The sequence below is a fragment of the Euprymna scolopes genome, chromosome 26 (assembly GCF_053919585.1).
Source record: "Euprymna scolopes isolate OS-2025 chromosome 26, ASM5391958v1, whole genome shotgun sequence".
Taxonomy (NCBI): Eukaryota; Metazoa; Mollusca; class Cephalopoda; order Sepiida; family Sepiolidae; genus Euprymna; species Euprymna scolopes.
In genome coordinates, this window is record NC_136507.1 from 94,025,627 (window position 1) to 94,039,536 (window position 13,910).

A 13,910-nucleotide genomic window follows, 5' to 3' on the forward strand; every position below is an offset into this window, starting at 1 on the left:
CGGTTTTTGTTTTTTGTTGTCATCTGCTAACTATGTTCTAAATATTTGTTTTCTTGTTGTCATCTGTTAACTAATTTGTATGTTCTCAATTTTTGTTTTTTTGTTGTCATCTGTTAACTAATTTGTATGTTCTCAATTTTTGTTTTTTTGTTGTCATCTGTTCACTAATTTGTATGTTCTCAATTTTTGTTTTCTTGTTGTCATCTGTTAACTAATTTGTATGTTCTCGACTTTTGTTTTTTTGTTGTCATCTGTTAACTAATTTGTATGTTCTCGATTTTGTTTTTTTGTTGTCATCTGTTAACTAATTTGTATGTTCTCGATTTTTGTTTTTTTGTTGTCATCTGTTAACTAATTTGTATGTTCTCAATTTTTGTTTTTTTGTTGTCATCTGTTAACTAATTTGTATGTTCTCAATTTTTGTTTTTTTGTTGTCATCTGTTAACTAATTTGTATGTTCTCAATTTTTGTTTTTTTGTTGTCATCTGTTAACTAATTTGTATGTTCTCAATTTTTGTTTTTTTGTTGTCATCTGTTAACTAATTTGTATGTTCTCAATTTTTGTTTTTTTGTTGTCATCTGTTAACTAATTTGTATGTTCTCAATTTTTGTTTTTTTGTTGTCATCTGTTAACTAATTTGTATGTTCTCAATTTTTGTTTTTTTGTTGTCATCTGTTAACTAATTTGTATGTTCTCAATTTTTGTTTTCTTGTTGTCATCTGTTAACTAATTTGTATGTTCTCAATTTTGTTTTCTTGTTGTCATCTGTTAACTAATTTGTATGTTCTCAATTTTTGTTTTTTTGTTGTCATCTGTTAACTAATTTGTATGTTCTCAATTTTTGTTTTTTTGTTGTCATCTGTTAACTAATTTGTATGTTCTCAATTTTTGTTTTTTTGTTGTCATCTGTTAACTAATTTGTATGTTCTCAATTTTTGTTTTCTTGTTGTCATCTGTTAACTAATTTGTATGTTCTCAATTTTTGTTTTTTTGTTGTCATCTGTTAACTAATTTGTATGTTCTCAATTTTTGTTTTTTTGTTGTCATCTGTTAACTAATTTGTATGTTCTCAATTTTTGTTTTTTGTTGTCATCTGTTAACTAATTTGTATGTTCTCAATTTTTGTTTTTTGGTTGTCATCTGTTAACTAATTTGTATGTTCTCAATTTTTGTTTTTTTGTTGTCATCTGTTAACTAATTTGTATGTTCTCAATTCTTGTTTTTTTGTTGTCATCTGTTAACTAATTTGTATGTTCTCAATTTTTGTTTTCTTGTTGTCATCTGTTAACTAATTTGTATGTTCTCAATTTTGTTTTCTTGTTGTCATCTGTTAACTAATTTGTATGTTCTCAATTTTTGTTTTTTTGTTGTCATCTGTTAACTAATTTGTATGTTCTCAATTTTTGTTTTTTTGTTGTCATCTGTTAACTAATTTGTATGTTCTCAATTTTTGTTTTTTTGTTGTCATCTGTTAACTAATTTGTATCTTCTCAATTTTTGTTTTCTTGTTGTCATCTGTTAACTAATTTGTATGTTCTCAATTTTTGTTTTTTTGTTGTCATCTGTTAACTAATTTGTATGTTCTCAATTTTTGTTTTTTTGTTGTCATCTGTTAACTAATTTGTATGTTCTCAATTTTTGTTTTCTTGTTGTCATCTGTTAACTAATTTGTATGTTCTCAATTTTTGTTTTTTTGTTGTCATCTGTTAACTAATTTGTATGTTCTCAATTTTTGTTTTTTGTTGTCATCTGTTAACTAATTTGTATGTTCTCAATTTTTGTTTTTTTGTTGTCATCTGTTAACTAATTTGTATGTTCTCAATTTTTGTTTTTTTGTTGTCATCTGTTAACTAATTTGTATGTTCTCAATTTTTGTTTTTTTGTTGTCATCTGTTAACTAATTTGTATGTTCTCAATTTTTGTTTTTTTGTTGTCATCTGTTAACTAATTTGTATGTTCTCAATTTTTGTTTTCTTGTTGTCATCTGTTAACTAATTTTTATGTTCTCAATTTTTGTTTTTTTGTTGTCATCTGTTAACTAATTTGTATGTTCTCGATTTTGTTTTTTTGTTGTCATCTGTTAACTAATTTTTATGTTCTCGATTTTGTTTTTTTGTTGTCATCTGTTAACTAATTTGTATGTTCTCAATTTTTGTTTTCTTGTTGTCATCTGTTAACTAATTTGTATGTTCTCGATTTTGTTTTTTTGTTGTCATCTGTTAACTAATTTGTATGTTCTCAATTTTTGTTTTTTTGTTGTCATCTGTTAACTAATTTGTATGTTCTCAATTTTTGTTTTCTTATTGTCATCTGTTAACTAATTTGTATGTTCTCAATTTTTGTTTTTTTGTCATCTGTTAACTAATTTGTATGTTCTCAATTTTTGTTTTCTTGTTGTCATCTGTTAACTAATTTGTATGTTCTCGATTTTGTTTTTTTGTTGTCATCTGTTAACTAATTTGTATGTTCTCAATTTTTGTTTTCTTGTTGTCATCTGTTAACTAATTTGTATGTTCTCGATTTTGTTTTTTTGTTGTCATCTGTTAACTAATTTGTATGTTCTCAATTTTTGTTTTCTTGTTGTCATCTGTTAACTAATTTGTATGTTCTCGATTTTGTTTTTTTGTTGTCATCTGTTAACTAATTTGTATGTTCTCAATTTTTGTTTTCTTGTTGTCATCTGTTAACTAATTTGTATGTTCTCGATTTTGTTTTTTTGTTGTCATCTGTTAACTAATTTGTATGTTCTCAATTTTTGTTTTTTTGTTGTCATCTGTTAACTAATTTGTATGTTCTCAATTTTTGTTTTCTTGTTGTCATCTGTTAACAAATTTGTATGTTCTCAATTTTTGTTTTCTTGTTGTCATCTGTTAACTAATTTGTATGTTCTCGATTTTGTTTTTTTGTTGTCATCTGTTAACTAATTTGTATGTTCTCAATTTTTGTTTTTTTGTTGTCATCTGTTAACTAATTTGTATGTTCTCAATTTTTGTTTTTTTGTTGTCATCTGTTAACTAATTTGTATGTTCTCAATTTTTGTTTTTTTGTTGTCATCTGTTAACTAATTTGTATGTTCTCAATTTTTGTTTTTTTGTTGTCATCTGTTAACTAATTTGTATGTTCTCAATTTTTGTTTTCTTGTTGTCATCTGTTAACTAATTTGTATGTTCTCAATTTTTGTTTTTTTGTTGTCATCTGTTAACTAATTTGTATGTTCTCAATTTTTGTTTTTTTGTTGTCATCTGTTAACTAATTTGTATGTTCTCAATTTTTGTTTTTTGTTGTCATCTGTTAACTAATTTGTATGTTCTCAATTTTTGTTTTTTGGTTGTCATCTGTTAACTAATTTGTATGTTCTCAATTTTTGTTTTTTTGTTGTCATCTGTTAACTAATTTGTATGTTCTCAATTTTTGTTTTTTTGTTGTCATCTGTTAACTAATTTGTATGTTCTCAATTTTTGTTTTCTTGTTGTCATCTGTTAACTAATTTGTATGTTCTCAATTTTGTTTTCTTGTTGTCATCTGTTAACTAATTTGTATGTTCTCAATTTTTGTTTTTTTGTTGTCATCTGTTAACTAATTTGTATGTTCTCAATTTTTGTTTTTTTTGTTGTCATCTGTTAACTAATTTGTATGTTCTCAATTTTTGTTTTTTTGTTGTCATCTGTTAACTAATTTGTATCTTCTCAATTTTTGTTTTCTTGTTGTCATCTGTTAACTAATTTGTATGTTCTCAATTTTTGTTTTTTTGTTGTCATCTGTTAACTAATTTGTATGTTCTCAATTTTTGTTTTTTTGTTGTCATCTGTTAACTAATTTGTATGTTCTCAATTTTTGTTTTCTTGTTGTCATCTGTTAACTAATTTGTATGTTCTCAATTTTTGTTTTTTTGTTGTCATCTGTTAACTAATTTGTATGTTCTCAATTTTTGTTTTTTGTTGTCATCTGTTAACTAATTTGTATGTTCTCAATTTTTGTTTTTTTGTTGTCATCTGTTAACTAATTTGTATGTTCTTAATTTTTGTTTTTTTGTTGTCATCTGTTAACTAATTTGTATGTTCTCAATTTTTGTTTTCTTGTTGTCATCTGTTAACTTATTTGTATGTTCTCAATTTTTGTTTTTTTGTTGTCATCTGTTAACTAATTTGTATGTTCTCAATTTTTGTTTTTTTGTTGTCATCTGTTAACTAATTTGTATGTTCTCAATTTTTGTTTTTTTGTTGTCATCTGTTAACTAATTTGTATGTTCTCAATTTTTGTTTTCTTGTTGTCATCTGTTAACTAATTTTTATGTTCTCAATTTTTGTTTTTTTGTTGTCATCTGTTAACTAATTTGTATGTTCTCGATTTTGTTTTTTTGTTGTAATCTGTTAACTAATTTTTATGTTCTCGATTTTGTTTTTTTGTTGTCATCTGTTAACTAATTTGTATGTTCTCAATTTTTGTTTTCTTGTTGTCATCTGTTAACTAATTTGTATGTTCTCGATTTTGTTTTTTTGTTGTCATCTGTTAACTAATTTGTATGTTCTCAATTTTTGTTTTTTTGTTGTCATCTGTTAACTAATTTGTATGTTCTCAATTTTTGTTTTCTTATTGTCATCTGTTAACTAATTTGTATGTTCTCAATTTTTGTTTTTTTGTCATCTGTTAACTAATTTGTATGTTCTCAATTTTTGTTTTCTTGTTGTCATCTGTTAACTAATTTGTATGTTCTCGATTTTGTTTTTTTGTTGTCATCTGTTAACTAATTTGTATCTTCTCAATTTTTGTTTTCTTGTTGTCATCTGTTAACTAATTTGTATGTTCTCGATTTTGTTTTTTTGTTGTCATCTGTTAACTAATTTGTATGTTCTCAATTTTTGTTTTCTTGTTGTCATCTGTTAACTAATTTGTATGTTCTCGATTTTGTTTTTTTGTTGTCATCTGTTAACTAATTTGTATGTTCTCAATTTTTGTTTTCTTGTTGTCATCTGTTAACTAATTTGTATGTTCTCGATTTTGTTTTTTTGTTGTCATCTGTTAACTAATTTGTATGTTCTCAATTTTTGTTTTTTTGTTGTCATCTGTTAACTAATTTGTATGTTCTCAATTTTTGTTTTCTTGTTGTCATCTGTTAACAAATTTGTATGTTCTCAATTTTTGTTTTCTTGTTGTCATCTGTTAACTAATTTGTATGTTCTCGATTTTGTTTTTTTGTTGTCATCTGTTAACTAATTTGTATGTTCTCAATTTTTGTTTTTTTGTTGTCATCTGTTAACAAATTTGTATGTTCTCGATTTTTGTTTTCTTGTTGTCATCTGTTAACAAATTTGTATGTTCTCAATTTTTGTTTTTTGTTGTCATTTGTTAACTAATTTTTATGTTCTCGATTTTGTTTTTTTATTGTCATCTGTTAACTTATTTGTATGTTCTCAATTTTTGTTTTCTTGTTGTCATCTGTTAACTAATTTGTATGTTCTCAATTTTTGTTTTTTGTTGTCATTTGTTTACTAATTTGTATGTTCTCGATTTTTGTTTTCTTGTTGTAATCTGTTAACTAATTTGTATGTTCTCGATTTTGTTTTTTTGTTGTCATCTGTTAACTAATTTGTATGTTCTCGATTTTTGTTTTCTTGTTGTCATCTGTTAACAAATTTGTATGTTCTCAATTTTTGTTTTTTGTTGTCATTTGTTAACTAATTTGTATGTTCTCGATTTTGTTTTTTTGTTGTCATCTGTTAACTAATTTGTATGTTCTCGATTTTGTTTTTTTGTTGTCATCTGTTAACTAATTTGTATGTTCTCGATTTTGTTTTTTTGTTGTCATTTGTTAACTAATTTGTATGTTCTCAATTTTTGTTTTTTGTTGTCATTTGTTAACTAATTTGTATGTTCTCGATTTTTGTTTTTTTGTTGTCATCTGTTAACTAATTTGTATGTTCTCAATTTTTGTTTTTTTGTTGTCATCTGTTAACTAATTTGTATGTTCTCAATTTTTGTTTTTTTGTTGTCATCTGTTAACTAATTTGTATGTTCTCAATTTTTGTTTTTTGTTGTCATTTGTTAACTAATTTGTATGTTCTCGATTTTTGTTTTCTTGTTGTCATCTGTTAACTAATTTGTATGTTCTCGATTTTGTTTTTTTGTTGTCATCTGTTAACTAATTTGTATGTTCTCAATTTTTGTTTTCTTGTTGTCATCTGTTAACAAATTTGTATGTTCTCGATTTTGTTTTTTTGTTGTCATCTGTTAACTAATTTGTATGTTCTCGATTTTGTTTTTTTGTTGTCATCTGTTAACTAATTTGTATGTTCTCGATTTTGTTTTTTTGTTGTCATTTGTTAACTAATTTGTATGTTCTCAATTTTTGTTTTTTGTTGTCATTTGTTAACTAATTTGTATGTTCTCGATTTTTGTTTTTTTGTTGTCATCTGTTAACTAATTTGTATGTTCTCAATTTTTGTTTTTTTGTTGTCATCTGTTAACTAATTTGTATGTTCTCAATTTTTGTTTTTTTGTTGTCATCTGTTAACTAATTTGTATGTTCTCAATTTTTGTTTTTTGTTGTCATTTGTTAACTAATTTGTATGTTCTCGATTTTTGTTTTCTTGTTGTCATCTGTTAACTAATTTGTGTGTTCTCGATTTTGTTTTTTTGTTGTCATCTGTTAACTAATTTGTATGTTCTCAATTTTTGTTTTTTTGTTGTCATCTGTTAACTAATTTGTATGTTCTCAATTTTTGTTTTCTTGTTGTCATCTGTTAACAAATTTGTATGTTCTCGATTTTTGTTTTCTTGTTGTCATCTGTTAACAAATTTGTATGTTCTCAATTTTTGTCTTTTTGTTGTCATCTGTTAAGTAATTTGTAGGTTATCGATTTTAATTTAAACTCATAATTTCTCCTTTTAAAGTGGGTTGTTCATTTTCTGTATGGAATATACTTCCAAAATAAACTATTGAAGTTGTTTAAAAAATAATAGAAATATTATTTTTTTATTTTTTTTTAAAAACAATGTTTACAAAATGCCGGCATGCCTTCATGCAGTCATTTTTTTACGTAATAAAATCATTAGAATTTTACGAGTTAAATATTTTTCAAGTTTTAAACTTTAAAAATCTATCAAAATTTTTCTATTGGTTGAATTTTTACGATATTTTTAGGGTCAATGTGAAATTTTATACTCTTTCCAATAAACCAAACATAATATTTTAGAGAAACGTTTTTTTTTTTCAAATTCACCCCCTCCCCATTTTGAAATGACTAATAAATTTTTTATAATTAATTTATGTGCCGAAGTTTTATATATCACAAATTGAAGATAAAAGATCAATAAAGAAAATATTCTAATTTAAAAAAACAAAAGAATAGTTTTTTGGAAATTTACCTGTAAAGTCCAAAGTGTAAAACTTTTTTTTTAAAAAAACCATGTTGATTTTTTTTTTAAATGAAAGCTCATGTTATGCTTACATCGTCAAGTAAATACCAGGCGCTGGCGGCAAATATTTCTATTTCATTGAATGTTTTCTTTTTTTAGATATATAAAAAAAAAAAATTTATTCGATAAAGAAGTATTGAAATATATCAATCAAAAACTTGTGTATTTCATTAAAAGAATTTTTAAAAAAAACAAAACAATGAAGCAGATTTTTTGTTCTAGGGGAAAAACTTATAAGTGAATGTGTTTCCTTTTTAACTACGGAGGATGAAAAATACTAATTTTGGTTAACACATGCAATAAAAAAGAGACATTATTTATGTCCCTTGGACGAATCCGTATTTCATAAATTTCATTTTAGCAGCAGCAGCTCTTTACAGCTTCGCGCAAAACACAAAAATGCGATTTTCTACAACCCTCGCTTTAAAAAATCCTTTTATTTAAAAAATACATGGAATCTAAAATATAAATATGGATAAATTCTTAACAATGGAGAATGGAACTAACCATTTAATAGTACATTTTTTTAAGTGAGTTTTTGGCATTTATATATATATATATATATATATATATATATATATATATATATATATTTATAAGCAAGTCAAAATATGCTGATTTTCTTTATATTTTTTTTTAAAGAAAACCGCTTTAAAAAAAAATATATATTGCATAATTTGCTATTAAACCTGTTATTTTTTAAAATTCGGTCTTTGCTCCTTTAATTGAAAAAAAAAATTAGAGTGTGAATTACATTTTTCAAGTAGTTACAAGCTTTGAAAAATAGTAAGTTGAATTATTAAAGTTCTGATCATCATTTTTAATGGCCACTTTCTGATACACCTAGCGGGGCACTCTGGTGGACACAGTAGGTTTGAGGTGCTAATGCAGAGAGTGATCCGCGCTATTTTTTAAAATCGTATTTCCACGTTTAATTAAAGTTTTATGATATGTTTTTTTTATTCAATTGTAAGGTTAAAGTACAGAATAGGTACAAAACACCCTCTCCTCCCCACATTAAGAATGGCTTTTTAAATAATAACGTTATTTCAGCACGGATCACTCTCTGCATCAGTACGAAGCTTGGGAAAATGAGTTAAAACTAAAAAAACTACACAAAATACTGTTAAAAACCCACCGAATATATGTCAGCCTATGTCACGATAACATATATTGAGCAAGTTTCTAACAGTATTTTTTTTTTTTTTAGTTTTAACTCATTTTCCCAACCTTAACATGTTCAGCAGAGAGTGCCCACCATTTGCAAATACATCGGTAAACACCGTTGTTTTGAGCTGAATAAACATGTTACACAAAATAAAAACATTAAAAAAATTATCCAGTTAGATAGAAAAATAACTTATCTTGCCTTTGATAACATTTATTTGTTATATATTTGTTTTGTTTTTTGTTTTTACACCTTTTTTGAATCTATGTGTATAGCCCACATTATTTAGAAAGCCATTCTTAAGACAGGGAGAGGAGGGCGTTTTCTAACTAACTTTCAACTAACACTTTGGTGCTAGTGCACTTACTGATCCACGCTATTTTTTAAATCGTATTTCCAAGTTTAATTAAAGTTTTATGATATGTTTTTTTATTCAGTTGTACCTATTTACTATGCCTCCCCACGGGGCAGAGTTAGACACCAGGGTCGTTTTTTAACGTGGAAAAAAGGTACAAAAATAAAAATTGTCTCAGTCGTGAAGGATTTCTCCTCCACCGAAAGAGAACAAGAAATGGAAGTGCAGCATCTGAAGAACAGATACTACACTTTGATCTTGACCAAAAGGCCAAGAACTTCAATTGTAAGGTTAAAGTATAGAATAGGTACAAAACACCCTCCCCTTCCCATGTTAAGAATGGCTTTTAAAGAGAAATTATGTAAGCGTGTGCCTCTCTGGGCGTCTGCTGTGCCATCTTCTAATTCTTGGGCATGCGTGAATCACGTGTGAATGTGATTTGACGCTATGCCTCCCCTTCCCCTGCTTCGTATTTAAAGTGACAGAATACCGCATAGGGGTGTTGTTTTTTGGGCACTGGCATTCGGGCAGTAGGAGAGGTTGGACGCACATTAGTGCTTCCAAACCTTAGAGGTGGCAACAGGGCAACCTGTTGCAACTTTCTCCCTGTCTCAAGCCTAGCACAAGGATAATTCGCCATATTTTGCAACAGGTTGCCGTCGGTAATTTCTATACCAGATTGAATTAATTTCTGTGATGGCGTCTTCCTGGGTTGAATGCCTGCAAGCACGTATCTCTTTCCTGGAAGGACCCTATATATCGAGTTAAACAGCCTGCAGGTTCGTAGAGAACCTTCTGTGACTTCTTACATGGATTCATTGGATTGTCCTTTTTAATTGTCTTCGTGAAAATTTGATGCTATGAAGTTAAACACGCATTCAAAACTCGGACTTTGGGATAATTTTTTATGTGCACCTGCAAGTCGTTTTTAATGCGGAATTTAAAATGAAATCCTGTTGTGTTGGAAAAAGAATCCTCGCTTTTAAATGAAGTTCTTTTATGAAAGGACAATTCGAGTCGAATTTATTTTGGAAAAAAGTCATTTTCAAAGACCTTTTTACGATGCGGTCGACTTGTATGTATTAAAAAGTGGTCGTTTTAAACGTGGACTTTGGCGTGAAATTCCATTGTCTTTTGAGAAAAGAAAAAAAAAAAGCAGTCGCTTATAAACTAGAGTTATTTATGAATCTACAATTCCAGTCAAATGCTTTTGTTTAAAAAAAAAACAAAAAAACTCGCTTTTAAAGGAACTTAGAATGCAGTTCGATCGACCTGTATGTAGGAAGTCAGCGTTTTTTAAGGAGAAATTTGAAATTAAATTCGGTGTGCTTAGTCGGGGATATCTTGCGTTGACTGGTAAGAAAAACTAGCGAGGGGATATCTTGCATCAACTGGTAAGCGAGACTAGCGGCGGGATATCTTGCGTCGACTGGTAAGCGAGGCCAGCAGGGGCGATATCTTGCGTCAACTGATAAGCGAGACTAGCGGGAGATATCTTGCGTCGACTGATAAGCGAGACTAGCGCGGAGGGGGTATCTTGCGTCGACTGGTAACCGAGGCCAGCTGGGGGATATCTTGCGTCGACTGGTAAGCGAGACTAGCGGGGGTATATCTTGCATCGACAGGTGAGTGAGGCCAGCTGGGGGATATCTTGCGTCGACTGGTAAGCGAGACTAGTGGGGGGATATCTTGCGTTGACTGGTGAGCGAGGTCAGCCGGGAGATATCTTGCGTCGATTGGTAAGCGAGGCCAGCCGGGGGATATCTTGCGTCGACTGGTAAGCAAGATTAGCAGGGGGGTATCTTGCGTCGACTGGTAAGCGAGACTAGCAAGGGGATATCTTGCGTCGACTGGTAAGCGAGACTAGCAGGGGGATATCTTGCGTCGACTGGTAAGCGAGACTAGCAGGGGGATATCTTGCGTCGACTGGTAAGCGAGACTAGCAGGGGGATATCTTGCGTCGACTGGTAAGCGAGACTAGCAGGGGGATATCTTGCATCGACTGGTGAGCGAGGCCAGCTAGGGGATATCTTGCGTCAACTGGTAAGCGAGGCCAGCCGGGGGATATCTTGCGTCGACTGGTAAGCGAGGCCAGCCGGGGGATATCTTGCGTCAACTGGTAAGCGAGGCCAGCCGGGGGATATCTTGCGTCGACTGGTAAGCGAGGCCAGCTGGGGGATATCTTGCGTCGACTGGTAAGCGAGACTAGCAGGAGGATATCTTGCATCGACTGGTAAGCGAGGCCAGCTGGGGGATATCTTGTGTCGACTGGTAAGCGAGACTAGCAGGAGGATATCTTGCGTCGACTGGTAAGCGAGGCCAGCTGGGGGATATCTTGCGTCGACTGGTAAGCGAGACTAGCAGGGGGATATCTTGCGTCGACTGGTAAGCGAGACTAGCAGGGGGATATCTTGCATCGACTGGTGAGCGAGGCCAGCTAGGGGATATCTTGCGTCAACTGGTAAGCGAGGCCAGCCGGGGGATATCTTGCGTCGACTGGTAAGCGAGGCCAGCCGGGGGATATCTTGCGTCAACTGGTAAGCGAGGCCAGCCGGGGGATATCTTGCGTCGACTGGTAAGCGAGACTAGCGGGGGTATATCTTGCATCGACAGGTGAGTGAGGCCAGCTGGGGGATATCTTGCGTCGACTGGTAAGCGAGACTAGCGGGGGGATATCTTGCGTTGACTGGTGAGCGAGGTCAGCCGGGAGATATCTTGCGTCGACTGGTAAGCGAGGCCAGCCGGGGGATATCTTGCGTTGACTGGTGAGCGAGGCCAGCCGGGGGATATCTTGCGTTGACTGGTAAGCGAGGCCAGCCGGGGGATATCTTGCGTCGACTGGTAAGCAAGATTAGCAGGGGGGTATCTTGCGTCGACTGGTAAGCGAGACTAGCAGGGGGATATCTTGCGTCGACTGGTAAGCGAGACTAGCAGGGGGATATCTTGCGTCGACTGGTAAGCGAGACTAGCAGGGGGATATCTTGCGTCGACTGGTAAGCGAGACTAGCAGGGGGATATCTTGCATCGACTGGTGAGCGAGGCCAGCTAGGGGATATCTTGCGTCAACTGGTAAGCGAGGCCAGCCGGGGGATATCTTGCGTCGACTGGTAAGCGAGTCCAGCCGGGGGATATCTTGCGTCGACTGGTAAGCGAGGCCAGCCGGGGGATATCTTGCGTCGACTGGTAAGCGAGGCCAGCCGGGGGATATCTTGCGTCGACTGGTAAGTGAGTCCAGCCGGGGGATATCTTGCGTCGACTGGTAAGCGAGGCCAGCCGGGGGATATCTTGCGTCGACTGGTAAGCGAGTCCAGCCGGGGGATATCTTGCGTCGACTGGTAAGCGAGGCCAGCCGGGGGATATCTTGCGTCGACTGGTAAGCGAGGCCAGCCGGGGGATATCTTGCGTCGACTGGTAAGCGAGACTAGCGGGGGTTTAAATGTGAGGTGATCTTTAAGGCATTTTCCTAGGGGCTTTTATTCTGGAAAAAAGTAAAAGGAAATATATTCCAAGACTCCTTTTTCTTTTTTGTGTCTTGAGACGAGAATATGTGAGAAATTATGTAAGCGTGTGCCTCTCTAGGCGTCTGCTGTGGGTGCCATCTTCTAATTCTTGGGCATGCGTGAATCAAGTGTGAACGTGATTTCACGTAATGCCCCCCCCCTTCCCCTGCTTCATATTTAAAGCGACAGAATACCGCATAGGGGTGTTGCTTTTTTTTGGGCACTGGCATTCGGGCAGTGGGAGGGGTTGGACGCACATTAGTGCTTCCAGACCTTAGAGGTCGCAATAGGGAAACCTGTTGCAACTTTCTCCCTGATTCAAGCACAGCACAAAGATAATTCGCCATATAAATAATAACGTTATCAATTCAGCACGGATACAATTTGTTTTTTGACAACTTGCATTAGTACCAACACTTTAATAAAAAGATATCGTAAAACTTTAATTTAACTTGAAAATAGTATTTTTAAAAAATAGCGCGGTTCAAAAAGTGCATAGGCACCACCGATTTTCCTAATCAATTAAAAAGAACAAAGTTCCATTTAATTTTATTAATCGATTTTTGGGCACTTTTTGCTATAGACAACAAAACGAAAAAGTGTCCCCATATTTAAAACGTGTTTGAATGGGAGTTTTAAGCAACGAGAAAAAGTTATCATTTACCGATTCATTACAAAATGGAGGAATGTTTAACGAGTTAGGAGTAATAATTAATATAAAATAACAAGATAGTAAATTACTGAACTCACGGAATTTAATAATAAGTTACAGTAATCTGATTCTGGCTCATTTGACTCGAGTTCCAAGAGGCTTTTATCAACAGACATGTTTACTCGTTGCTAGAATGAAGCGTTACTTCCGGTGGTACAGCAGTCAAAAATTACGGCATTATGAACAATCATATGATTATATCTTTATCTATTTTTTTTTTTTTTTTCAAAAAAGAAGTTTCAGTTAATTTTGAATTTTTTATACAAAAAGGACACATATTCACTCATTCGTGTTATTGCTCCGTGAGATTTTATAGAAAGTAGACGGTGGCAGCCAATATTACGTCCCTGCTGAAAAAAGTTCCATGAGTTAGTGTTTGTTTTATTTCAGCATAATAAATATGAATGTCCGTTTATTTACTTTTATGAATTCTATATATTTTTTTTAATAAATATGTTTAATTAGATATTTTGGTAAACTGTTTGTTTTTTGTTTTGTTTTTTCAAATAACTATGTTCATTTTCTTACAATTTTTCATAAAAAAATATTGCTTTAATATTCACCAACTTTCTTGGTGCAATGGTGCATGGTGCACTGCCAGCACTGCAACTACTGTCGTCCAACCCAATCGCATTTCAGACAAAAGCATTTCCGGGGAAAAGATTATTACATATTTACGTGTCATGTCGAAATTGATATAAATACCAAAATTTACGAAACATCGCCTAGTAGAAGACGTACGTTCAAGAGCTAATTTT

General features: G+C 32.2%; 1 protein-coding gene across 1 annotated transcript in view; it reads right to left on the reverse strand.

The window, feature by feature from the left end:
- The window catches only part of LOC145248265 (PIH1 domain-containing protein 1-like), a 42,392-nt gene extending 29,047 nt beyond the window's left edge, over nt 1-13,345 (reverse strand). Inside the window, exon 1 of the mRNA XM_080110137.1 lies at nt 13,191-13,345. Coding sequence (XP_079966263.1) covers nt 13,191-13,268 — 78 coding nt within the window. The 5' untranslated portion in view covers nt 13,269-13,345. The remainder of the gene's footprint in view (nt 1-13,190) is intronic.
- Nucleotides 13,346-13,910: the final 565 nt, after the last annotated feature.